Here is a 27,970-nt window from a genome sequence, read left to right as displayed (position 1 = left end):
ACCTCATATTTTACATTTTGAATGCAACCGTCGTCGTTCAAATTTGCGGAACTCGACTGTATTTTTATTCCATTGCGTATTTTTATTTCCATTTCCATTTCTATCATTTTTTTTAACGATGACTAAGATATAATAAAATTCAATCATGCAATTCGATATATTATTTCATAATTTGTATATTTTAAAATTTCAAAGCTCACAGAAGTAAGGATAAATTAAAAACATCGAGATTTCTTGGTTTATCAAACAAATTAAATTTTGTTAAAAACAAACCCAACAAACCTGCATACCTCGCTTTATTAAACAATTCTCGCAACTCACTCAACATATTTATTCAGGATTCACTTAATCTTATCAGTTATTTTATAATATTACATAAATATAAAGCATAAATGTTTTTTAGTAGGGGGATGTTTCGGGCTTTGCACACACTCTGGCTTCGAACATTCCATACTTTTCACATGTTGACCTATTTTTTTAGGAATTGTTTCACATGGGAAAAATATGAAGTGTTTGAAGCTAGAGTATGTACGAAGCCTCAAAACTTTCTTCTATAAGCACAAAACTTTTAACGCGTTTATGCACTTAAAGTGCTTCAAGCACTGACGAAACAGAACTTTTAAAATTTGTCAAACGAACTTTAAGGATTCAAGGGATTACTTATAGTTATTCCCTTGGCGTATCGACGACTTCATTCCGAAGACGCCTTGCTAGAGTCTTTCGTAGTTGCAGGGATGCCTCAGGAGGATCTCCCGATTCTCCTGGATTTTCCCCAGTGAGAATTTTCTGTGCCACTTGAGCTGAAGATGGTCTCCCATCTTTCTTCACAGTCTCACTTAGCTGCCTTGCACGAGTCTGCTTCTTGATCTGCAAGATCTTATCTCGTTGGGCAATTAGATAGTCTCTTCGGCTTTTCACACTCTCTTCAGACAGTTGCTCCTTCTCGAAGAAAAGATTGAGCCTCTGGAACTTATCGCTTATGGATGTGTCTGGTTCTTCGGGTTTCTCAGTGGTTTCTTTGGGAATTTCTCTGGGGGTATCGAGAGGATCTGCCTCTAGGTTTAACTCATCTGCAGTTAGAACATCCGAAGGTTGTTCAGCAGTCTCTTCAGTTCCTCCCTGTTCACTGAATTCCTTCACATCAGACTCTCCAGTCGGTTGGGAATTCTGACGCCTCTCAATGAGATCAAGAGCCTGCAGCTGCAGCTCCACATTGCGCTGTGTCATCATGCGAATGAAGATGCGGATGTCATTAGCTGCCCAGATTTGCTGAAACAGACCTTGATGGAAGGTCAGACCGCTACTTGTGCCAGTATGATTCCTTCCCTCCAGACATGCTTCCTCAAACTTCTCAGGCGTAATCTGCATCTCATCCATGAAACTTCCCAGCATAAAGTCCACCAGATTCTTGTATTCATTGTGAATGGTAATGAATTCAGGATTAGATTCATCCTGCTTCTCGTTCGGATCAAAAACTGTCCAGAAACAAAACAAATATCAGAACAATGTTCTTTAGCCAAATAATCAAAGCCACATTACTTAGGGATTTTTCTTCGATGAACGTCTGCAGGGGAGCATTCCAGATTGGTCCATGCAGGAAGCACACCAATGAGTCAAAAACCCACGAATTATCTTCAGACATCTAAGAACTTTTCCCAATTAGTTGCTCTTTTGGTCACTCAAATGCAAAATTTCCACGTAAAGTGCACCCAAAGTCGATACTTGGAGTGTTTGGTGTACGGTCGGTTGGCATGGAGACTTGCGTGGAAAAGTTTTTAGTTTATGAAATTTTCCATCCACTTTTAGTAAGTAAACAGAAAATGGTTTAAAAGGCCAGCAAAAGCGAGTGTTTGCATAGGGCTCAACATTGCTTACATGCTTTGATGAGGAAAATATTGTTTAACTGTGAGTGTTTTGAGAAAGATTAAATTAAATTAGTTCTGGAAACTATCATAAATAAAACCCCTGAATAAATTTTACTCAAAATAATACAGCTAAACTCGAATGAAGTTGAACCGCATTTAACTCAATCAAGGTGTTTTCAAAAAAAAAAAATCTCTGGGTTTTTTACGGTTTTATATCGGTTAATACCGATACAGATGAGTGAGTCTCATTTTATTTGATATTTTTTGAAAAATATTGTTATCAGTAAAAAAACGGTATTTTCAGGCTCTTTCAGTACGTTTCAAACTTTTTGTTAACTATTAGGGGGAAGTGGAGCACCTTTGAAAATGGGGCACATTTGAAATTGGGATTTTTCACCTATTTTTAAATAAACTTGAGCCATATCATAATGTAATTTAGATTCTCAATCTGTTTGTGCAGCTAAATTATATCACGATAAGGCTCAATTTTATTTAAAAATAGGTTAAAAATCCCAATTTTAAAGGTGCCCCACTTTCAAATGTGCCCCACTTCCCCCTAGACATAAAATGATAAGGGAAAGTATGGCCGTTTTGAAATGGGGTACCGTGAAAATGAACTTTTCCTCCTAATATTAAACAGAACTGGAATACAGCAGAGGTGTGCAAGAAACCGTTGAAACCGAATTAACGTCAAAATAAGTTTGTTATAGTAGCGTTTTGACCATTGACGTACATGTTTCATTTGACGTTAATTCGGTTTCAACGGTTTTTTGCACACCTCTGTAATACAGCATCATAAACCAATTATGAAACTAAACTCCATTATGATAAGCCTTAATTTCTTTTAAGAAATTAGAAAAGAAACGATTTTCTAGGCTATCCCATTTCAAAGGTGCCTAACTTTCCCCTGTTACGAATTTGACAATACTTTGCAGAACATTAGAGCTTCTAAGTATATATTACGTTTGTCTATTTGGTTTCACAAAATGAGTTTTCATTTAGAAAGAAAATAAAAGGGTATCTCTTTTTGAAGCAGAGTTCTCGTGCCGTATATTTGATAAAATCGTTCGTAAAAATCCTCTGGCTCGATTATTACAGTTTTAAGTTCAAGTCCCGGCTGGTGCAAACACTGAGAAAAAAAGAGGGTGCGATTTACTTTTTTCCTCGTAACTTTAACACTTTTTAGGTGTAAAAATATATCAACATTTTTTAATGTTAATTTTACACTTTTTTAAGTGTAAAATTAACATGAAAAAGGGTAACTTTAACCCCTAATACACCTAAAAAGGGTAATATTTACACCGATTTCGGATCAATAATGCAGGGTAAAATTAACATTTCCAGGAATGTTATTTTAACTTTTTCGGATTTCTCTCAGTGAATGATTGAAGCGTCTGAATGGACCAAGGGGGAGATATTAGGGTCAGAAGTGGTGTACAGCTGAAAATTAAGTGATTGGAAGTCTTTGGAAGTGGAAATGTACGAAAATAAAGTCTTCTAAATAACGCTACTTTTGGATCAGATTTTTAATTCGAGCAGCAGTATAATTTAAAAAAAAAGTTTGTTGGCATTTTACAAGTTCAGTTAAGATAATAAAATGACTGGGAAACCTAGACAGATATTGTAGAGAAGAACTGTGAAAAGAATTGTGCGAGATTTAATACGCATTTACAATGAAACCATTAACAATAGAATAAACAAACTAAGATTTAAAACAAAGTTAAAAAGCCTATCATTAGAAAATAAATTTTTAAAACAATAACTTTTCAACAATTCAAATCGGAATACAATCAAAAATTATAAAAATAAAGAATAAGAATTTATTGAAATTATTTTTCGACTTATTTGTATATGCTGTATAGGTCTGTAATTTCACTGTAAAAAAAGAAATGTGCGAACGTGCGAACTTTAATACGCATTTACGGTAAAACTAATAAAAAGTGAAAGAAACATAAAAATTGTTAGAAAATATGCAAACAAGATGAAACAAAAGAAAACATGAAATTTTGTACAATTTTGTAACCGTTCGGCTATATGAATCTTTTTGAATCCGACATCCGTACAAATTAAAATAAAAGAGTAAAATCTGAAATACAAGATACTTTGCAGCGATTTCCCTCCTGATATTTTGCGATAAAGAACTATTCTGGATCGATTTGTGACAGATGCTGTTGAGAAATAATCTAATACAGCAACACCGGAAAAGGTCTTGGAAAAAATAGGCAGTGTTGATGCAAATTTTATGGAATTCCAGGGAAATTATTTGGGCTACTCCAGTGCCATAAAATAAGCACAATGATTAATTCATTAGATTCAATGCGCTTATTTTTTTTTTAATGAAAAACGTCCGATTTTGGACGAAAAGGCATAAGCTTGCAAGGCGACAACACTAAATCATGCGTCGAATAATAGACTCTGCCAAAATTTCAGAAGTGACTATGGAAAATTCTCCAGAACTCAGAATATCTTTCAGGAGCCTTCAGGCTATCATTTGCTTCAATCTCTATAAAATAATTTGCGGTACGAAAAAATATGGACCCCTTGAAAGCTGTCTAAAACCAGAGAGACTCTTCAAGACAGTTTCAATAAATTAGAAACAACAATACATTTTTGTTTAGAGACTGTCTTTTCCAAAAGTAGTCCACTAGTGTCTTAGAAAATCCATAGAAAGAAATTCTATTGGCCGTTAAACACAAATAATATTAAAATATCTTTTTCGTAATTAGATTTTTCATAATTATTAAATAAATTATTGATTCCTGAGTATAAGAAGTGCATGGAGTCTTCTGGAGTCTTCTGAAATGCTGGAAGTGCGAAGGGGTGTTTCATACAAATTGTTGAAGTGTCTGGAAGTGGTGTACACTTTTTCATCTTAATATCTCCCCCTGGGAATGGACACATTTTACGATTGAAAGTCTATTAAAAAAAATGTAACTTGAATTATTTAGTTTATCTGTAGTTTATCTTTACGTTCGGGAAAAATTTTCAAATATAAAAATCTCAAATATATTCATGGATAAGGCATTTGCTTAACATTAAACATTTACCTTTGAAAGATCCCTCAGTCTCAATGAATTTGCTTGAAAAACAACATTTCTCGGAATATTTCTTTTTTACTGAAACGTAAGACTTCTTTTGAGACAGAGGGAGTATAAAATAAAATAGCCAAAAATGGCCCAGTACATGAAAATAAAAAAAATCTTTAATAAAAAAAAGTAGGGGATAATGGGGCAATTAATGTATCCATAATTTTATAAAAATATTCATTCTTTAGAGATAATCATTAAATTTCTGGAAATTAATTAGTAGGTAAAAAAGTACGCTTACTCTTTATATAATACTCCCTCCGTTCCGAAATAAGTCGTACGTTTGGCGAAAAATTAGGGATTAAGGAATGGTTTCAGAGAATGTTTTTGTTATTTGTAAATATCTTGTGTATGAACTATCCTCCATGTTCAGGGATATTATGGGGATCCTATCACGATGGTATGTTGAGGATTCGATATGTTGAAATTGTCGATTTTTCGCGTTTTTTTCAAAGAGCTCCGGTAGATAGTTAATTACTAAAAAATGGACTGTGATTAACATTACAGGCTAGAATTTGTTCTAAATTTTTAGTATGCATAAGTAGAACTCAACAGTTATTACCGTTATGACATTTTTTATTGCTCAAATTTTGCAGAATGAGCAATAAAAAGAACATCTTTTTTTTATATGTTCGAATATCTGGATGCAAAATGGTGAGAGATAGGGACTTGGGATCTTCAGTGGACCCCCCATAAGTTGACCCTAGGACAATTTATATGTTTCTCTAAAACATATCCAGAATTAAAGAAAAAAAATCGCACGACGTGTTTTCGAGCAATCCAAAAAAACATGATTTTGGAGGGGAAGGTAAGGATTGGGGGCAAAATAAAGAACATATTAACGGTCCCAGGGTCAACATATGGGGGGGTCCCCCGAAGGTCCTAAGACTGTATCTCTCACCATTCTGCACCTATTCTAGATTGAAAATAATACGCCAAAAATAAGACATTTTTAAGACATTCGTTCCTCAACATACCATCAAGACTGGACGCCAATTTTAGTACTGGACATTAGCAATAGTTCTTTATAAGAGATAATTGTTGATACACAAAACATTTACCAACAAACTTTCCCTTAATCCCAATTTTTCCCAAACGTATGACTTATTTCGGAACAAGAATTTTTCTCAAACGTACGACTTATTTCGGAACGGAGGGAGTATTATATAATAAAGTAAATTATTTCATATAAAGTTTTAATCATGTCACAAAACAACACAACATAGATTTTTTCTCATAAAATATTCTCAATTATTTGGTTTTCTGAGTTTATTATTTGGGAATCCAAATTATTCTTTTAGTGTTGTCGCGATACAAATCTGTGAGTATGAAAATGGTGTAAGTGGTGTAAGTGATTGCAATGCGAGTGCTACTAGCCGCTGGATGGCTGGTGAACCCTTACGCACCTGTGAGTTAATAAACAAATAAAGGATTATATCCGGCGAAAAGGAGAATTTTCCTTGAATGCCTTGAATTCTTAGGAATATTGCGCGATGATTACACTGTGCAACGATGATTTTGTCTCTGGGTTCTCATGCTATTTTTTTTATTGCTGGGGTCAAATGATTTACGAAAATACTTATCATTTTGATTTCATTTGGATTTTGCGCCTGGTATTTAGGAAAAACCGTTTTTGCCGTTTTTGATACTTGGGTGTCTATATCTCCGATTCTGCTGAACCGATTTATTTCTCACTAAGGAATAATTTGGTCTCCTTTACATGCCCGATAAATCCTCTGAACAGATGAAGTTCGTACAACTGACACCAGGGGCGCTGTAGTCTCATAAATTTCAGAAAACATGATAAAATCGAACTTTTTAGCAACTTTGATCAAAAATATCTCGAAAACTAGGACTGTCCCTAACAATCTGTTTTGTGGGTTTGATAGAGAATTTAATCAGCTACATTTTCGTCCATGTACAAATTTTCTCTCAGATTATTTTTTAACCTCGATATTGAGCTCGTCTCCATAGTAATTCATCACATCTTTGTCAGATACAAAAAAAACTATTACTATCTATTAGGCCTGTACTTGAACGAAAGATTTTTGAAAAAAAAAACTAGGGGAAAGCTCGCTGACTTTGGACGACTGGTCGAAGCTTACTTCGACCAAATTTAGTTTTTTCAATGTGTTATGAATGAATTTGGCCCATTATAATATTATATTTTAATAGCTAGTCAAATGTTTCAAATTTTCAGAAAAGAGCTATGGATGCAATTCACAAGGAACTTAAAGAAAAAATTGAATTGTCCGAAGCTTGAGTCGTCCGAAGGTAGCGCGTTTTAATCTAAATTTGAACTTTTGATCGAGATTCAAAAGATTTCAATTTTTGGTACAGTTTAGCTCTGTAAATAAAGTGTTATCAAAGAAAAAAGTATTTCTTTGTTCAAGAATAAATCAATCATATCCAACACTGAGAGAAATCCGAAAAAGTTAAAATAACATTCCAGAAATGTTAATTTTACCCTGCAGTATTGATTCGAAATCGGTGTAAATATTATGCTTTTTAGGTGTATTAGGGGTTAAAGTTATCCTTTTTCATGTTATTTCTACCCTTAAAAATGTGTAAAATTTACATTAAAAAAGTTGATATATTTTTACATCTAAAAAGTGTTAAAGTTATGAGGAAAAAAAGTTAATCGCACCCCCGTTTTTTTTTTCAGTGAAAGACGTGTGTAGGATTAGAACCAATTAAACTCAGAATCTCACCAAGAAACGTCTAGGAATCGATCTTTTTTGTGCGGTTCCTTAAATATTGCTGGAACAGTCATGGGCTACTAACCTGGGTGTCCTAGTTAAATTATCCTCGATTGAAAAAAAAATAGAGTTCTGGAAATAACAAAGCAAAGGTAACTCTTTGAATAATAAATTTATATTTATTTTGTACATCAATCTTGTAAAATAGCTAATCTGCCTGACCTTCCTCTATGACATATTACATCTTATTTCATGGTTCAAGCAGTTTGTGAAGACCCATCCGGTAGCTTTTCCTATTCAAAAAGCGAAAAGCTTTGTTATTTGAGACCTTTCCTGTGAGCTTTCTATTTTTATTTCTCTATTTTTATTTCCAAGTAGGAGCTTTTTGAGAAGTCTTTGAATTCTCCTATTCATACGTGGCAACTTGTTGTAATACCTCTTGCAGTGTGATCGATTTGCAAACATGTTCTTATGAAAGAATTCAGTCTGAAGCTTTGAAAATAAAACCTCTCAGCTTTCCTCTCTCAATGATGCCCCATTGAAGCAGCAAACAAACAAATGTAATGGGGAAAGAATTACAATTTCACCTCAGAATTTATTTATTGATTCACTTCTTCTTGGAATGTATTACAACAACAAAATGATAATAATTTAAGCTACTAATATATTAACACGTATTACATTAATTAATTTCTACATCTTTTCACAGACGTGTGGGAGTTTAACGGGAAATAATTGGGGAAAATTATTTGGGGAAATGTTATCGTATGGGGGAGGGAATCATTTTGACTGAATATTGTGGGTGTACTGGAACTAAGGAGCAATTATAGGTAAAATGTTGAGAAATAACTTAGAAGAGCAATGATTTCTCAGTGATATCATCTGCAAAAATTCAAGTATAAATTGTTCTTATTGATAAAGCTTCTATAGAGTACACAATGTCTTTATCCGGTAATTTAAAGAAATTTCTTTACTTTATTTTTTTCTTTTTTTTTGAAAAGTGTTTCGATTCTGTTTCTTTCTGCTAATTTTTCATTTATGCATTCCAGTGACTCTGGTACTAATTTATGTCATTATTATCATATTCAAATGTTCTTCGTCTCTTTCTTCATTCTTTTCATTTATCTCAAAAAAGTTTCTCTATTATAATACCCTTAAGAGCTAAGACGTTAATCATTAAACTATCATTATAAGAGATTATAAGTTATTGTGTAAATATTCTTGATATTAAGCATTCAATGGATGGCTGATGATGAGTTCGATTTGAAACAAGTTTTAAAACTCTATCGTTCTCTTATTCAAAATAAGATTACTCGTGGACAGATTCAATGTAAGAGTGCCGCAAAATAGTGCATATTAATAGATTTTGCTTCATTTTTTTTTCTTAGTACTCCCTCTTTCCTCTATAAACATTAAATTTGTGTGTTTTAATTTATAATTCATCCTTTCATCCTATTCTTCCTTTAAATTCTTCTACATTTAACATGTTGTAGTCCTCTTCATTGAATATTTATATTTATTTTCTAAATATTTATTGAGTTTTTCCTTCCGCTGACGCTACAAATAGGCCTGTGTATAATTATGCAAATGATCTGCCTTTTTTTGTCATTTCAATTAATAAGAAAATAATTAGCTATTCGTTTTTTTTCTTTTTTTTTCATTAAGTTTACAAAATGTCTTATGAATTTGGTGGAAGAAATTGTTATTATTATTTTTTTCTTTGTCCTAAAAAAGAGCTTTCTGCCTCACATTCGTGTGAGAATGAATGGGACTCTTAAGTTAATTATTACTCATTACAAAATGCCAATATCATACATTTTACAGGGATAAAATTAATTTATGAAAAAAAAATCTCTTCCTCAATCTTTTATCTATACGATTAACATCCCTTTTTTCTTTATTCTTCACTAAGAGCAGAAACATTATTACAACGGACACGTCTAACAATTACTAAAGGGGAACGATTTCTCATGATAAATATTTTATAGTCACTATTTTAGAGTAAGTATAGATAGATACAGACATTACATGAGCTTGATGATGTAGAGGTAAAATTATATAAAATGCAGAAAAATCAGGGAAACACAGTATGTCTCAGGCAGAATGCTTTAAGAATATTGAAATTGTTTAAGAAATTATGCGATTCGCACAGAGGTTTTTGTGTGTGTCAAATTTCCAAAAAAAGCATATTCTTAATTCATTACTTCAGTGAGCACTGTTCAGAAATTTACGTGAAGAGCTAAATTTAAAGTTCTAACTATAAACTTTGTAATACTCTCACAGACTTAAGGACTGGTTAACTTATTTTTTATTAGTCATAAGATCAGAATATCCGGCTTCCGGATAAAATCTATGGCTTAACCGATCATTTCTAATGAGCGTTTCGCAGGTTTCCACTGCGTTCCTACAAATTTTCAAAGGTACTATGTGAGTTTCCAAGAATTCTTCGTGAGATATTAAAGGTTCTTGAGTGTTCCCTTTGAGTTCTCAAGTGCGCTTCTATGAATTCTTAAAATTTACACGTGAGTTCTCGAAGGTTTTACGCTTTCTCAGGATCAGGTTTTGCAGGTTCTCGAAGATTCCTCGTCGGTTTAAGAGAGTTTCTCAGATTTTCTAAGGTTTCCTAAGCATTTACTGATGATTCCGAAGCGTGTCCCTATGAGTTTTCATGGTTCTTTGAGAATTTTTTGGAGAATTCCAAGAATTTTTAGTAGTCCATCTTGAGTTTTTAAGGTTTCGCCAGGTTTTCTAAACCTTTCCAGCAGTGGCTTACCGATCGTTAACTGTCAAATTACAAGGGTTCACAGTGTATTTTGATGGGTTCCTAAAGATCCTTGATAAGTTTTCAAGGGTTTCCAATGATCCTCCGCGAGTTACTAAGGGTTCCCTAGTTTTTTTTTATACTGTTCTTGACCATTTACGATGCGTTTTCTAGTATTCCTCTCTGGTTCTCAAAGGTTCTCTACGTCTTTTTAAAGATTTTTAGTCGGATACTATGGGTTTCCCAAATTTACTAGGCATTTCTGAGCATTTACAGTTCATACTTGAGTATTCCTGGTAGGTTCACAAGGGTTTCGTATGAGTTTCCATGCTTCTTCAAGAATTTCTTGGAGATTTCCATGAATTTACAGTAGTTAATCTTGGGTTTCTGAGGATACGCCAGGTATGTTAAGCATTTACAGTGCCATATCGAGCATTCCAAGGATTCTACGAGAGTTACCAAGGGCGGCCTAGTTTTTTTATTGAAAGGTTCTTGAACATATACCATAGGCTCTCTAGTATTCCACTTGGATTCTCAAGGTTGTCAGTGCGTTTCTATTAATTCCCTAGACTGCCTCTTGGGATCCCAAAAGTTCCCTGAGTTTCCACAAAGATTCTTAGTGGGATCCGAAAGGTTTCCCAGATTAGGTAGGTTCACGAGGGTCCCCTATGAGTTCTAATGCTTCATCAAGGATTTTCTGGAGATTTTTCTGAATTTCTAGTAGTAAATCTTGGGTTTCTAATGATTCTCCAGGTCTTCTAAGCATGTACAGTGGCATACCGAGCGTTCAAATGATCTTCGTCGATATACTAAGGTTTCCCTAGTTTTTATTTGAAAGATTCTTGAACATTTACGATACGTTCTCTAGTATTCCCTATGGATTTCTAAGGGTATCAGACTTTCCTTTGGGTTCTCAAAAGTTCTCTGCGTTTAATCAAAGATTCTTAGTGGGATCCGAAGGATATCCCAGATTAACTATGCATTCCTGAGCATTTACTGATGGTTCCCAAGCGTTCCTCACAGCATTATCAAGAATTTTCCGGAAATTATTTTCAGTACTTGATTTCAGGTTTCTGAGGATTCACCAGGTTTGCTAACCATTTACAGTGCCATACTGCGCGTTCTAAGAATTACCGATCTTACCGATTTTATCTTCGGTACCGTCTTACCGATTATTCCTTATCAAATCATAAAGGTTCACAATGTATTCTTATGGTTTCCAAAAGGTTCTTGATGAATTTTCAAGGTTTACCAAGCATCTGCACTAGTACCGAATGATTCCATAGGTTTTGTTTATAGGATCCTGAACATTTATCGTGTTCTCGAACGTTACCGGTGGGTTTCCCTGAGGTTCCCATGGGTTTACGTGAAATTCGAAGACTTCCCGTGATTTTCCGAAGGTGCTTGGAATTCCCAACTCTGAGTTCCCAAGCATTCCTTGTTAGTTCACAAGGGTTTTCTATGAGTTCCGATGCATTCTCAAGATTTTATGGGAATTCTCGTTAATCAAGAACAGTTGACTTTAGGTTTCTAAGCATAAACCTTAGGTTAGCTAGGCATTTACAGTGGCTTCTAAAGCGTTCTCTCTCAAACAACACGGATTCACTGTGCCTTCTCATAGTTTCCGAAATGTTCTTTGGATTCTATGGCTACGTATTCACGCACCCTTTCGATATTTCGAGTTGTCCGGCCAGATTGGTTCGAGTATTTCACAATTAGTTATGCTTCGAAGTCCGCCTTTAAGATTAAGACTTTGAGGTTGAAAGCCTAGCTGCTTCTTCTAGGCATTTAGACGTTTAGGCATTATTACATATTAAATATTCAAATCTTATCACATTCTAATTGGCTAACGATTTGAGTATTTATAATCTTTAACCAATCAGAGAACGTGATGTATCTAAAATGTTTTATGATATTAAATATTTGATTATTGCATATGGATAGCGCCTAAATGATTTTTTTCTAAACCTGGAAATTTACAATATTTAAATTATATTTAAAATAAAGGTCTTTCGGTGATGACTTAAACCCTCAATCTGTATCCTTTTAAGCCATGTTGGATTTTATCCTCAAGTCTGTGAGAGTCACGTAAAATTCTTTCACTAACTTAGCTTGAAGAGCAATAAAATGGTTAAGGATCCATCGAAATTCTATTTTATTAACCATAAAAAATTAACATTTTTATATAAATGCCCACTAGAACCTTTCCTATTTCTGCAACACTTATTCCGAAACACACTGTGTTGATCATTTACTCTCTCTCATGGCTTCTTTTTATATCTTTTCTGCAGGGATTGTGCAATTTTCTGCAAGCAACAACAATCTGGAAGGAGATTGTGAATGTCTGTCATTTGGCACGCTCCAGGGAATTCTACTTTCATCCATGTGAAATCTCATAGAATTCCATATCTTCTACCATTTTACCTCCCAGGACTTTTATGAGAGAGGGTTCGTTTTAAAGAAAAATATATTATTATTCTTATCGAACAGAATTATTCAATGAACTTTCTAAGTGAATGATGATTTTTTTTTCATATGGAATGCTTCACTAACTCTCACATGGTTGGTGTTTTCTTGGTGATGATGAGTGCTTATTACAAAAAACAACCACTTTTTTTCGTCTGTTTAGGCAATTCAAAATTGATTCCATTTCATCACACTCTCACTGTTCTACTAAATAAATTGGTATTTTTCTTTTATATGTCCATTAAGTAATACCATCATTGAGAGTACATCTTTGGAGTGTCTCAGCTGCAAAATTAAAAATATAAAGAAAGAAATAAGAAAAGAAATACGCCAATCCTCTCGTTTAGAACACAAGAAGACGATCTGCACTTCCTTCAGAACTATCATCATCGTCTTCGTCGTCCTCATCGTCGGAAGTTAAAGAAGCTGCACTATTAATTACATCTTCTGTTGCCATGAAATTGAAAAGAAAGAACATCATTTGAACATATTTTGTCGTTAGTTCATCTATGTGTATTTTTATAACTGAATGATTTGCATTGCAATTAGATATGTTGAAAATTTAATTTACTGGAAGGGTCACATCACACCTGGATAAGTTTTAAATCATTTAAAATATAGTAATTATTAAAGTAGGGGCGGTGGCTTTAGTTGTGGATGTATCGCAGAATTAATTGCAAATGGCATAAAGGCCAGACTTGATTTTACCTTGACTTGGGGATGCTGCGCAGTGCTTCTCGCGGCGTGAATGCTGTGCTAAACTAAAATTTACATATATTACTATACTTCATGTGAGCAACTCATACCCACAACGAATTAGGTCGGATGCTCTCATGATTCAAATTAGATTTTGGGTATTATCCGCGGGGGAGTGAGTGAAAAGGGTTGCTGTATCTATTCTTTTACCGCAACTATCACTCTCCGCTCTTCTAAGGTAAAGTGCCCTCAAGTCGACCGGTTTCTCAATTCGACCGGTAGAGTTATTTATTCAATTTATTTATATATATACTAATATTTGGCGTATGATCTAATATTAATAGGTCAATTATACCATAAATAAATACGAATCAGTGACAATTTTATAGAAATTCACGACTAAAACATTCAAATATTGACCACTGGTCGAGTCGAGGAACCGGTCGACTCGAGAGCACTTTACCTTACGAATCCTGCTTCTGAAACACGTTACGGATTTTTACAGAAAGTTACAGAGTTTGAGTCTTTTTCGGAGCAAATGATTGTTGCGTCCAAATGTATATTTTTCACGAAATATTATAAATCACAAATTTGTGAAAAGAACAACTTTCAAAGTTACGTACGAACAATGTTTTGTAAAAAAAAGTACAAATTTTTACGAAGTTGTTTCAGGGTTATACGATTTACGAGCATTTCGTAAGTGCCCAATAGGAATTCACAAACATTTACGAACAATTTTACGAAATATTTTTCTTATGAGAATTTTACGAACTTTAGTTAAATGTTAATTGTATTTATGTACAGAGAAATCATCAATCAGAGCAAATGACACTCAAATCATCCAGTTTTTTTCTCAGTGGAGATAGGAAAAATTCCTGCCTCCACCCGGAATCGAACTGGAGACCTCTCGTTAACTAGGACAAGTGCTCTACCAACTTTTTTTTTCTGTCAAGACCATTTTTTTTCGATTTACGATGTATTTAATATCTAACGCCTATGTAGGCGGCTCAAAGTCAGTGAGTAATGGGGCAAAAAGTCACAAATAGAAAATTTCAAAATTCAATATCTTCCAAGATAAATAACATAGCGGCTTAATTTTTTCCATAGATACCTTCTTCGATGTTGTATGTTTCTTAGAATTCGAACAAGGAATTTAGAAAATAAAAAAGAATATCGAAATTTTTAGCCATATTTTTTAAATATTTTCCATGAAGAATATCGTCGGTTGCGTCTTCCTCTTTCGTATCTGCATTTGTTTCGTATCTGCATTCGGTGCAAGCTACAATACAGACGTCCTGCGTGAAATGCTGACACAAAAGGAATGCAGATACGACAAAGGTAGACGCAATCGACGATATATCAATTATTACCTACTTATTATTCAAAATTTATGCACTCGTGATTATTTCCTAAATGATGCGGATTATTTGAATATGAAGCCTCTATCTATTTTAGAATTTTGCAAAAATTCTTTTCTCAAGAAATCTTTTTTTTTTATTAAAAACGACCACTTGGGGTAAAAAGTAACATAAGATATGGAGCAAAAAGTAAGAAAACCCGAAGCACTTTTTGATGTCTCACGGGGGAAAGAAACGTCAATGCCATGTGCCGCTACTTGTTGTGTGCGTTGGTTAAACGATTTTCATTCTCTGTGTTTTTTTTATAAAATAGCTTGAAAAGCGTTTTTCTCGTTCAGATAGAGAAAACGGTGTTTTACAAAGATGCAGAGAAATAAATTTCCTATGAAAATATGTTATCTAGGTATTTTTTTTTTAATTTACGAAAGCTCGTAACAAAGCGAATCAAAATGTGATAATACCCCATGCTTGATACTATTTGCCCCAGCATTTTTTGGAATGGTCACAAAATTACCTTCTATAAAACGGCTTGATAAATGTAACTCCTTACAAAATAGAGGAAAATGATTTTCACAAAGTTGTAGAGCGGTAAAATTTTCTATAAAACTGCGCTAATTATAAATTTCTGGGGCACTCGGGCATAGTTTGTAAAAAAATAAAATATCCGTTTTGTGACTTTTTGCCCCACCCAATAAGCAAAACTTGGCCAAATCGACGAAATTAAATCGAAATCTCTGAGTCTGTCGAGCGTATTTCGACAATATTTTGCCAAATTTTCGAATTGGTCAGAAAATGCTCTTTGGGCAGTCTCCCCTATACTTTTCAAAATTATTTGAACAAGTATTTTATCTAGGAATATTATAATAATTACGTTAGTTACATCTTCCAGAACTTAGTTAAGAAGAATAATGTTTAAGATGATCACAATATACTTTAATATTGAACTGCAAATGATGATATTGTGAGGGGATTCTAGAAGATGCCTTAAAATTGCATCCGAATTCGAATAATATTTACGAAAAGACAATTAAATTGCTTGGCAGATTTTATAGGGAAGTCTGGGGCAAAACTTGTCAAAACGCATATTTAATTCTTTCACGAGCTCTGAGAAAACTTAAACGTTTTATAATGAGCACATTCTTATAAGAAATTTACTGCTCTACAACATTGCAGAAGACTATTTTCCTCTATCTCGAAAGAAATGTGATTTTCGAATCATTTTCTAAAAGTCGATTTTGTGGAGATTCTCAAAATTGCTGGGGCAAATATTGTCAGTCTTCGGATAATTTCTGACGTTTTACTTTCGCAAACGTTAAAAATATCAAATAGACATATTTTTATAGGAAATTTATTCCTCTACAACTTTGTCGAAGATAATTTTTCTCTATCTTAACGAGAAATGTGCTTAAATTGAGCTAATTAGTATTCATATTTTCTATGAGCCGAATATTCCAAAAATATGGCTCGAAATGTCAAGATTTTATATTTTACATAATCCTTCCTCGAATCCTTTGAAACTTTGTAAGTTTAAGAAGGTTCATGAAGGCTATCTATAATAAAAATTTCAAGCCTCAGTCTCTTTTATTTGAGAAAATAGTGAATATTGAAATTTTCGTTTTGGCAAATTTTGCCCCAGTCTCCCCTAATCAGAATTTTATTTCACTTGAGCAAAAGGTATTGAATATAAATCTATTTCCATTGTGATCATGCGCCATATTCCAACTCTATATCAGTGAAATATGCAAATTCGAGTTTAATATTTGAAGAAAATATGAACAAATAATATGTTTCAAAACTTTATTCCCCAAAAGACTGCAGAAATCATAACAAAATTTTCACATAAACAATTCTTAAAGTAACTCAAAATGTTCAGCAAACACTGTTAAGTGATTCTCAAACAGTTCATGTGAAACTTTAATTATATTTTCTAAATTTTTAAGATCAATATCATCTCCTTCAATATATTTTGCTCCGTTTGCGTGAATGTTGTTAGAAAAGTTTGTAGCAAATATCAAGAAATTCCCAAATGGGAAGTGTCATGCTTAGTCCATAAAATAATTCCCGTCGTTCACATCTCCAAGGAACTCAATTGTATGTTAGTGAAACACAATTATAAATCTTTTAATAGAGTTTCAGCGATAAAAGCTGTGTGGAGAGCAACTTCAAAGAGCTTTGCGAAAAACATTTAAAATTAACAAAGTGCTCTTAGCTATAGCGAGTTTAAACACTTTGTTTCAAAGGGTGCTTACGCCCTTTTAAAGCTTTCATTCAACGAACTGAAGAATGTAGGAAATTCTGATAAAAGTTCTCTTTTTTCTGCGCAAATAAATTCCGTTGGAAAAGAAAATTTGGTGAAATGAATTTTATTTAAAAAAAATAAAGTTCTTGCTCTTCACAATTATTCAAAGAAAATAAAATTGAAGAAATAATAAAATAATAATTTAAATTCACCGAGCCTCCAACAGACCATTGTTTAGATACATCGATAAAGTCCGGCAATTATGCGAAAACTTTTAATTGAAATGCTAAATATTTTCCTTGACATTTGGGGAAGAAATTAAAAATGAATTATGCATATTATTATATTTGTCCGCTATGTTTAAAATGAATAACGGACGCATTGGAATATTGGATAAAATACTCTAAGGATGCAATATGAGTAATTTTAAGTATATAATTATATTAAATCATCCTGTCCAATTTGCAAAATAATTAAATTAATTAATTAGGTTTTATATGATAATATAATACATCCGGTCTTTTGTTCAGTGCGAAGATTGATTTGGTCGGTACAAAATGTTTTGAATGATGTTTTAATTTTTATTTATTAAAATTTAATTATGTGTGTTTATTTATGTTGCATCGTATAGTTTTAAATATTGATTGGTGGTAAGTATATAATTACAATTTTTTTCAAAATTGGGATAAATCCTGAAGTTTGAATTTTTTTATGTTTAAAGTGCGATTTCTCTATTATTTTTTTTAGGTAAATTATAACAAATTTTACAATAAATAAGCTGAAGAAGCTAAAACAAGTAGCTTTTAAGTAATTTATTAATTGAAAATTACAAAAAGAAAAAAAACGATGCCAGAAAGCAAAAACTGTTTGTGAAGTAAAATGAAGTTTGAGCAGCAAAAGTATAAAAACCTAAAGTTAGGTTTCTTGATTAGGGAAAAGTGGTACAAGTTGGACAGTGGTACAAGTTGAACAATGGTACAATTTGGACAGGGCTTTTTGTCTTGATAAATTAGTACTTCATTTTTATTTGTATATTTTTAATGTTTTAGTTTTATATTTTGATTCCTTGTGCTTAAAAATAAATGTTGTTCTGTATTTATCAAGAAAAAAGCCATGTCCAACTTGTAATACTAATTCCAAAATATATCTCTTTACCCTACTTATTAAATTTTTCCAAGTTTTTTATCAAAAAATATTATGTGTTGATTTTAAAAATATACACCTATTGATATTGATGTATTAAGCTTTCAAGAGTGCAAGCTCAAAAAGCAATATATTGAATAAATCTAAATAAATCTAAATAAATTTTGTTGAATATAGTCAAGTGTGCTAATCCGGGTGCTTTGCTATTTGGATCGTTTATGACTAATCCACTTAAAATAATATTTTTATTTTTATTTCCGTAATAAATATAGTCACTACAATAACATAATATAACTATTCAAGTTTGAGAAAAAGCAAAAATAATATTTTTATCCATTAAATAAGTGAGTGCCCGGAAGCACACTTGACTGTAATCGACTCATTTTAATCTTGAACCAGCTGGGTACTTCACTAAAAATTTTCTAGCAGTAATATTTTCGCTAATGACAGCTGGTTGATTGAAAACATTTATTGTTTTTTTCCAAGTGATAAAAGTATTTTAAATCCAAAGGTTTAATTAAAAGTGAATTAGCGAAAAGGTGACCCAGTTAGTGCATGCTGACTTATTTCAGTATTATCATTATTTTATAAATTTTCTTTAATATTTTTTTGATATTTTTTTTGATATTATGTTTCTGAATGAAACAGTGAATAATTCTATGGATTTAGAAGAAGTAAAAAAGAATTTCATCAGTCCAAAAACAAGCGTTTAAGTAGCACTCTTCGGAAAACGATCCAGTTACCCCACCTTACTATAAATATTTTTAAAAAATGTAAAATGCAGCCAATCAGACAATTTTGATTAATAATAATATGTAGGTTTTATAAATTGATATATTGGTATTTATTTAGGGTATTGGGTTTCATCAATTTTATAGCATATTGTGGCAAACATTTTAGAACATTTTGGTATTAATTCCTCATGGCTCTAAAATTGATGCCACAATGATATAGAATGTACTAAAATGAATTACATTTTGGGGTAGATTCAATCACATTTTGGGGTAAAAACTATCCTAATGGTATAAAAAAAACCCAAAAATAAAAAAAAAAAAAATAAAAAACATAAATAAAACACAAATAAAATAAACGATAAAAACATTTCCATTACGATCCTATAATGGGATAATATCAATCCGAAAGTGGTATAAAAACTCATGATGCTTCAATTTCATGATGCCATAGATTCAATCGTAAAATGTGATTGGAGCCTTTTCAATCTCACAATGGCATAAAATCAATCGCAAAATGCGATAAAATCAATCACAATATTTTCGAAAAATCTATCCCAAAAATTGGATAAAATCAATCGCAATATATGTTCTAAAAGTCAATTACAAAATGGGATTGAATTCAAATAAGTTAATTTTTTCAGTATAAAATATGTTCAGATAACAAATATGTTAGAATTATTAATACTATCATCCATGGTTTTCTATTTTGTCATTTTCAGGTAAATTATAGATTATCGATTTTGAATTGTACTACTTTTGTGCAGAAGCAAATTTAGTGCATCAACTAATAAAATTTCAAATTGGAGATTTCAAGCTCAAGATTTCAGGTAATTTTTTAGCCACAATTATAGAACCTTCCACGGAGAATTCTCAGTTACAAGGACGAAATTAATTCAAAAGAAAATGAGCAGTTTTACAACTTATCTCCGGTACTGAATAAAACAGAATTATATATTACGTTTCGTCTAAAGAAAATTATAAGTAAAAGCTCTTCTCTTTGCACCACGTCCGTGATAAATTTTCTGCATAATCCCCAAGTCAAGTCGGAAACAACCCAAAAAAGGGAATTTATTAGGGATGGTAAATTGTAAAAGTTGCTTCATAATTACCACAATTGGGCTTCCCTCGGGTGCGAGTGTTAGCAAACTCAACACCATGCTTATCCACGCACCAGCACACGCCCACAGAATTGTGGCACTGTGTCGGTTTGTAGAACCCTTGGATGTCGCAATCAGGAGCATAAGCACCTGCGGAGGAATTTAGAATGGAATGAAAACTTGACCATGCTGATAAGGGGTGAATGTGCGAGGAATTTACCCAAGAGATCTCCACCAATTCGTCGTCTGACGGCTGCACAGGGTCGGTCTGTTTTCTCAAAGCACCGACACCATTCCCTGGGATTGATGGCACTATCCTGGTCCAGATCGCAGGTGTCAATGAAGGGTTTGATGCAGCGCTCATTCTGATCATGCTCCAGGTCATACAGCTCTTGAGTAGTCAATTGACCGTCATTATTCAGGTCCAGGTGGCCAAACATCCACTTGGCTTCGCTCTTACACGCTGGCGGGAAATGTGCTGTATTATTGGAAAATATAAAATTTAGTAAAGCCTGAAGAGCTTTTTGAAGTTCAAGTTAGAAGTCGAAATATTCTCTTCATTTTCTTTTTTTTTTTGAGAAATCTTTTTGCCACTTATGTCTAACTTTCAAAATAATTTGTTTTGCAATACTTCGTTTATAAGAACGAACCCACTAATCTTAATCCAGTAGGGAATTTCAGTAGGGGATGTATCCAGTAGGGGATTACTGTAAGAGTATGACAATGTTATATGACAAATTATCATGATAAATCCTGAAGTATGAAAATACTAAAGCCCAGTGAACATTTAATAGTCCTTGTAAGCAGTTCTGTGAAGCTTTCAGCAATCGATACGGGTTAGATTTTTAATTAATTTTTCCGAATTTAGGACATAAAAGAATTAAATTTGTCATATGACATTGTCATATTGTTACAGCCCTATAGTTCATCATTCCATAATTCCATTCTTCAAAAGTTGAATTGTTTTTTAGGTGAATCCCATTATGGTTTACAATCCTGATAATTAGATACGAGGTAACAGTTGAACTTAATTTTAGCAAAAGTTCACAATAAAGAAAGAACTTGTCATATAAGTTAAAATTTGGCAGTGGAAAATGCAAAATATTTTACTTTATAAACTTTAGTTTTAATAGAACGAAACGATAGTACACAATACTTAAAAAAAAAGAATTTACAATTGACTTGACGTTATGTTTCTTTCTGCAAAAACTATAGAATTATAAAACAATTAAAATTTACTTTGTATATTAATTAAATAAAAAAAACAAATTTAATTTTAATGTTTTCAAAGGTTTGTAAAAGGTGAAATAAACTTTTGGTTGCAAACTTTAACAACGATCTTTCACCGAGATCCAATAATAATTGCAATGATACATTCCAGAACAAATAATTCTATTCTATATTTCAATGTTAATACTCAAAATTAATAAAGGAAATATTCAAAGAAATTTTGGAATATAGTTTCATAATTTCAGAATAGGTATAGTTTTCAAAATGAAGTATATGATTGATTTTTCTCGCTTATTTATTTTTAGGGAAAACCATTTTAAATAATAAAGGAGTACATATTTCACTAAATAATTCAAAATATTTTGTGACAGGAAATTCCTTCAATCCAAATCGTTAAGGTATGACTAGGAACAGGTGGGTGACATTAGCTCTGAAAAACGCGTCCGGTTTTAGTGTAAATCTTTCCCTATTTTCGTACATATTTCACGATATATCTCCAAAACTACGTAGGTTGCCAATTTGAAGTTTTCGTTGTCTTTTCTATATTAAATTGGCTTTCATTTTCTATTTATATTTTTTGCTAATTTATTCTACAATGACAGAAAACAGCTAATAAACTCAAAAGTTTTTTCGGCACGCTAGAAACATATGGGAAACATAGGAAATGTCATGCCCCTGACTAGGAATGTGTTAGGTTTTTTGTCGTTGTTCCCTATTTATTTTACTTATTTATTTTGTTTAACGTTTTTGGTTTTATAAAAAATCATTTTATGTAATGAGGGATTGCGGATTGGTCAAAATAGATCTTAAGACCAAAGACCTGTAGTGTTAGGGAGTTATCCCGAAAATAGACACAGGCTGATCCTTGAGAATATTCAGCTTGAAAAATTTGGCGGTAAAAGATCAGCCCAAACTATTATACACTGAGGATTTAGGATCAAGGATTAGCGCTTTTACGTAAATTTCTATTAAATGTGCACACTTTGATAGCTGAAAGACTTCTTAAGTGCAATATCAATGGATTTTTCGTACAGATAGGAGCACTTTGACCTTCACATTACTCCAATCTTAATGCATTTTAAGATTGACGTTGCGTTGTGATCTCTTGATCACAAAAACATGGTCTTAGTCGACCATTGAAGAAGGTCCATATCCGGACCGAAAGCTCTGGGCAAGATTAAAAAGGTGTTTTAGTCTTGAGGTGAAGAAAACTCTCACTGGTGATCACCGGATTTTTTATAATGAAGCTTTTTAATTTCAACACTGGTGCTGATGTCGCCTAATCCTCGTAATTTCACTAGACCTCACGAATTTAGAAGATCAGCCTTATCCTCCACATTTTGGGTTGATCCCTGAGTATATCGCTATCCTCATTTTTGGGCTGATCCCTGTGTCTATTTTGGACTTTAGGGGAGAGGGAAACCAAAAAGAAGAACAAATCGTAAATGTCTGGATCTAGATAGTTCATACGGGTCCTGGTCAAAACCTCGAAAGCCAAAATGCCCAACGAGACAAAATCCCGAACAGAAAAATGAGTCAAAATCTCGAACAGCCAAAAGCCCGAAAGCCAAAAACCCGAATAGACTAAAACCCTTAAAGTCAAAATCCCGAACGACAAATTTCCGAATTCTTAAAAGTGTTATAGCTACTCCCACGATTGCATCCTCGTTTGTTGGAGGCATAGAGAAACTTTCCGTGTTTTGGAAATTGTTCTGTAGATTATCCTCCGTGTAATTTCGTGTTTTTCAAGATTTTGACCGTTTGGAATTTTGGTTTCTCGCATTTTAACTTTCGGGATTTTGGCTTTTGGGATTTTGACCCATTCGGAATTTTGGTTTTTGTTAATTTTGGCTTCGGGTTCGGGATTTTAACCCATTCTGTATTTTGACTTTTGGGATTTCGACCCAATAGGGATTTTGGCCGACACCGAGTTCATACACCTTCTCAATTACCTCTTTTCCAAGAGCTTTTCACTTCTGTTTTATTATTTACTGGCCAAATTTTACTTCTACTGATTAGTCTTACTAATGTCCTGTTCGTAATGTTCAATCCGTTGATTTTAATTAGGTAAAAATCAATTTAATTGATGCTGTTGTTGCTATATAATTTTATTATATGACCCTTGTCAGGCTTATTACAAACTTTAAGCTCTAATTAATGATCCATTTTCTATAGACTTATTTATACTACCTAATTTTATTTTGAATATTAAAATTGATTTTAAATTGCTTTCCAATTAATTATAATCATTCGTAAAACCATGAAATTCCATGAATAGAATTATGAGCATTATTTCATTTAATATGCTTCTAAATTGAAGAGTATATCAAAATTAGGTTTTAATTTAACAGATTTGAATTTAATTTTATTCGCAATTTAATTTTGGTAATTTTAGCGGAGCTTTGAATGATATTTTTTTCAATATTTAAATTATAATTATGTGAAGGGTATATTAATTATTATATGAATTATAATGGTAAAGGGACAGATAATCCTAACCGGCTTATGTAGGTGAGATTCTTAACGTGAGCTAACTCGGAGTGCATGCAAATTCGATTTAGAGCTGAAGTTGGGGGACGCCATTCAGTTATCTTGAATCAAATTCGTGAAATTATACAAATTTTGTATTTAAATCAAAATATCAAGGATTTGGATGAACTGACAGAAAAGTGATATATGGGTGAAATGTAGACTAGAATGTTCTCTATAATTTTCCTATAGAACATGATCTCATCGATTACTCAGAAGCCAAGATAAGCGAGGTTTTTTGTTTCTTAACTTGTTTTTTCATCCAGAGTGCCCCAAGTAGTGATTTGTTGAACTTCAACTATATCAAAAAATTGTTGTATTTTGTGGGACTTTCCATTTAAAACCATATTTTAAGTGTCTTTGTGGAGTAGAGGCAGTCAAATTGGCATCTGAGTGATTTCAAAGCGTTATTATGGGAAAAATCAATTTTTTCACACTTAAACGGCAAAATCGGAGTGATAGCGTAGTCTGAGCGGAAAATGATGTATGGACGAAATGTAGAGACAAATGTGCTCTACAATTATGTCGAAGTAATCATCAAAATCGGTTCAGCGACAGTCGAGATAATTGAGGTTATGTGATATTGAAATTGGTTTTTCGACTGTGGCGCCCCTGGTGTTGGTCCCACGAAGTTCAAATATTCTAGAAAGTTGTAGTATTTGGTGAGATCTTTCGTTTAAGCCCTCATTCATCAAAATCGGTCACATAGAACCGGAGATATGATTTTTTGAATTTTGTAAACTTTGACCCCTCATATCTCCGGTTCTGTTTTAACCACAGCGCGCATACGCACCATTTTGGAAACGTCCTAGACTGGACTACAACATACTAAAATTTCATTAACTTGCACAATGCCGTTTTTGAGAAAAGTGACTTTGAATTTCGATGAATTTTGACGCTATCACAGCGCCACCTGTGGTGACTTTTTGAACTTCCATCTGAAAGTGCTCATCGAGACGAAACCAAAAAGGTAAAATTTAGGTCGCTATGTTAATTAGAACCGGAGATAGAGACCGGTCAATGTTCGAACTTTGACCCCTTATAGCTCGGGTCAGGGGTTATGGATCGACTTAACGTTTTTTTTGTTTGATAGGTATAATCAACGGCTACAACATACTAAAATTTCAGCCCGATGCACAATGGAATTTTTGAGTTATTTAACTTATAAGATTTAAAAATTTTCTTTTTAATAATAGCGCCCCTAGCGGTGGTTTTATGAAGTTGCGATGTTAGAAGGGGAAGTGGAATTTTACGAGAGCTTTCCAAAAAGCCCTCACTTTTTAAATTATGACAATTAGAACCGGAGTTATGGCCATTTTAAGAAATTTTTTTTTGAACCCTTATAGCTAGGGTCAGAGGGGTCGGGGGACCTTAAGTTTGGTACTGATGGAAAGCTCTAAGGCCCAGCTATAACATACTAAAATTTGAGCCCGCTCGATGCCACAGGGGCGGAGCTATTGAGAAAACAAAAAAAGGGGGGTCTTCAAAATGGCGGAAGGAGGGGTGGGGGGTGGGGGGTCAATACACCAAGTTGCAATTTTCACCCGATATATAACCTTTGCCGAAAACCGCAAGTCAATATCTTTTTTAGTTTAGGAGCTACTAAGCTCCAAAGAGCGGCCGGCCGGGAACGTAAAATAGCCACATATATATTCGTGATCAGGAAGTGCTGAAACACATTTTGGCCAAGTTTGAGGTCGATTGGACGACATGAAATTTTGTTAGGATTATAGTAGGTGAGATTGTTAAGAATCTCACCTAATAGAGGTTTCCTTGACCGGTTTTGTCTTTCCAGCATTTTTGAATCCTTCCCTCTACAAATGATTGCACTGGAGTCAACCCAATTTTTGTTCTCACCAGAATCGATTTTAACTCAGGTGAAAAATTTATTATTTTGATTTTCTTTTCCGTTCAGGAATATCTTCTACGACGAACTTCTTTCCTGCCTTTCTTTAAAATTTCTCTGGAATTACTAAATTCCCTTTTTGTGGAAATTCACCAAAAATGGCACAGAGAATAATAAATAGTGATAACTTTGGTATTTTATCATGTTGTTTATACTCCTCACGTTCCTACAAAGTTAGAGAATTGACCCCCTGGTTTAATCCTTACCCTTAGATTTCTGTGAGTGCTGACGACGCTTTTTGCTATCTGCCATAATCACGGAGAACCAGTCGAGAAGTCGATTTCCAATTGCCGTCAATTGCTGTGGCTTGCACTCACCGGACTTTGAGGGAAAACCTTAAATTAAGCAATTACACATTTGCAAATTTTCCCATTATACACTTCATGCAAAATTAATTGCAATCTGCATCAATTTACTCACGAATGCTGTTGGGATTCTTCGATGACTTACTTCCGGGCTTATCAATGACTTCGTTGTATGTGCGATATTTGTGCTTTTCGTCCATTCTGTTGTACGAATCCTGAAAATAGCAACATAAAGTATCTCAATACCACATTACCAAGATATATAATCCCACAACTCTATACAATTTATTGAAATATTTATGAGATTATTTCGGAAAATCTCTGCATTGGAGGTATTGTGATGGCTTGAGGTATTTTGAAGAATTTATTTAAACATATTATACCAAATAGGATTTAAAGAAACCATTGAAATTGCATCGAGAAAATCAATGAGCGATATTCAATTTTCTTAAGAAACCCAGGAGATATGGGAGAAACCACAATATTCTGAAATGAAATGCCATTTGCAGATTTATTTAGTAACCTAAATAAGGATTTCTTTGAAGTTTTAAATGCACATTTCTTAATGCACTTTATGAGATCCTTGGAAATATTTGCAATTTATTTATAAGAGCAGCAGCACATTTTAAAACTCGTTACGATTTAATTTAAAATGAAAAGTCATAATTGGTTCTATGGGTACAAATCAAAAGGATTATCTGCATCTGCTACCTTCTTCTTGCTCTAATAGTGGCACTGCAATCATAGAAGGGGAAAAAGAATGTGTGCATATTCTGAGCGAAAATCTGAATTTTATAAGCAATTATTCCGATTAAAATTGGCAAAAAAACGATTATATTCGTTTTTCAAAAATGAAAAATCTCATGTTAATGACCTATTTAAAATACCAAAAAATGAAAATATTTAATATAAACAGTTTAACAAATTGCGATCAGATTTTCTATATTATAAAAAATGAATTATAATATATTCATCTTTAAATCTTTAAAATGGGGTCGCTTTTAAATTTATTTTTTATCTTATTTTTAAATGAAATTATGCCTTAAAACTCAAATTTTCTCCAAAGCTTTCGACCATTTGGGAAATGTTTTATTTTATTTTCAGAATCGTTCTGAAGGATTCTGAAAATAAAATAAAACATTTCCCAGTCCATTGAGGAAGACTCATACCAATAGTCGAAAACTTTGAAAAAAGTTTGAAGTTTTTCAGTTGAGAAATAGAAACAGCCTCTGACGAACACAGGAAGATAGGAATCAAAAAAAAAAACTATTGCTTGGATACAGAGACTCAAAGATAGCTTTAAGTTACCTGGGGTGACATGTTAACTTCTTTTCATTGAGAGAAATCCGAAAAAGTTAAAATAACATTCCGGAAATGTTAATTTAAATTTAAAGTTTATTTCACCCCCGTTTTTATCTCAGTGCGATAGTTACGACTGTCGATTCTAAAAATTTTAAATAATACATAGTACACTCTTAATAGATGTTACAAATCTTTAGCAACATGAACCTTTAAGAATGGTACAATAAATAGTTCAATAATGTTTAAAAATCGGTTATTCACTCAGTCTACCATAGATGTCTCGATTCTATAGTACCGAAAAGTTATCATTCCACCACTGTTTAGTAAAATTGAAAAATTGCGAAAAAAGGGAGCAGTAATGAATCTACGGTTAGGGTAAAGTGTATAATTTGGAATTAGTGATATAAGTTGGACAATTCGCCGGTACAAGTTGGACATGGCTTTTTTCTTGATAAATACAGTACAAAATTTGTTTCTAAGCACAAGAAACCAAATTATAAAACTAAAGCATTAAAAATATACAAATAAAAATGAAGTAGTAAATTTATCAAGAC

The 27,970-nt window shown here is 33.0% G+C and overlaps 2 protein-coding genes across 2 annotated transcripts in view; both read right to left on the bottom strand.

Annotated features, from left to right (window-relative positions):
- Positions 1–151: 151 nt before the first annotated feature.
- On the bottom strand, positions 152–1,730 carry LOC129809943 (cilia- and flagella-associated protein 36). The gene is made up of 2 exons (XM_055860107.1): positions 1,540–1,730; positions 152–1,475 (listed from the first exon to the last, which is right to left on the bottom strand). The coding sequence occupies exons 1-2, from the start codon at positions 1,640–1,642 to the stop codon at positions 667–669; spliced, it is 912 nt and encodes a 303-aa protein (XP_055716082.1). The 5' UTR covers positions 1,643–1,730; the 3' UTR covers positions 152–666.
- A 6,501-nt stretch (positions 1,731–8,231) lies between these two features.
- The window catches only part of LOC129809938 (proteoglycan Cow), a 104,920-nt gene continuing 85,181 nt past the window's right edge, over positions 8,232–27,970 (bottom strand). Inside the window, exons 7-11 of the mRNA XM_055860100.1 lie at positions 26,230–26,329; positions 26,016–26,144; positions 20,365–20,622; positions 20,157–20,294; positions 8,232–13,324 (exon numbers count right to left, since the gene is read on the bottom strand). Coding sequence (XP_055716075.1) covers positions 13,221–13,324; positions 20,157–20,294; positions 20,365–20,622; positions 26,016–26,144; positions 26,230–26,329 — 729 coding nt within the window. The 3' untranslated portion in view covers positions 8,232–13,220. The remainder of the gene's footprint in view (positions 13,325–20,156; positions 20,295–20,364; positions 20,623–26,015; positions 26,145–26,229; positions 26,330–27,970) is intronic.

This window comes from Phlebotomus papatasi, chromosome 1, assembly GCF_024763615.1.
Source record: "Phlebotomus papatasi isolate M1 chromosome 1, Ppap_2.1, whole genome shotgun sequence".
NCBI classification, from domain to species: domain Eukaryota; kingdom Metazoa; phylum Arthropoda; class Insecta; order Diptera; family Psychodidae; genus Phlebotomus; species Phlebotomus papatasi.
Note: the sequence above shows the minus strand (reverse complement) of the source record. Positions and strands in the feature narration are given on the sequence as shown.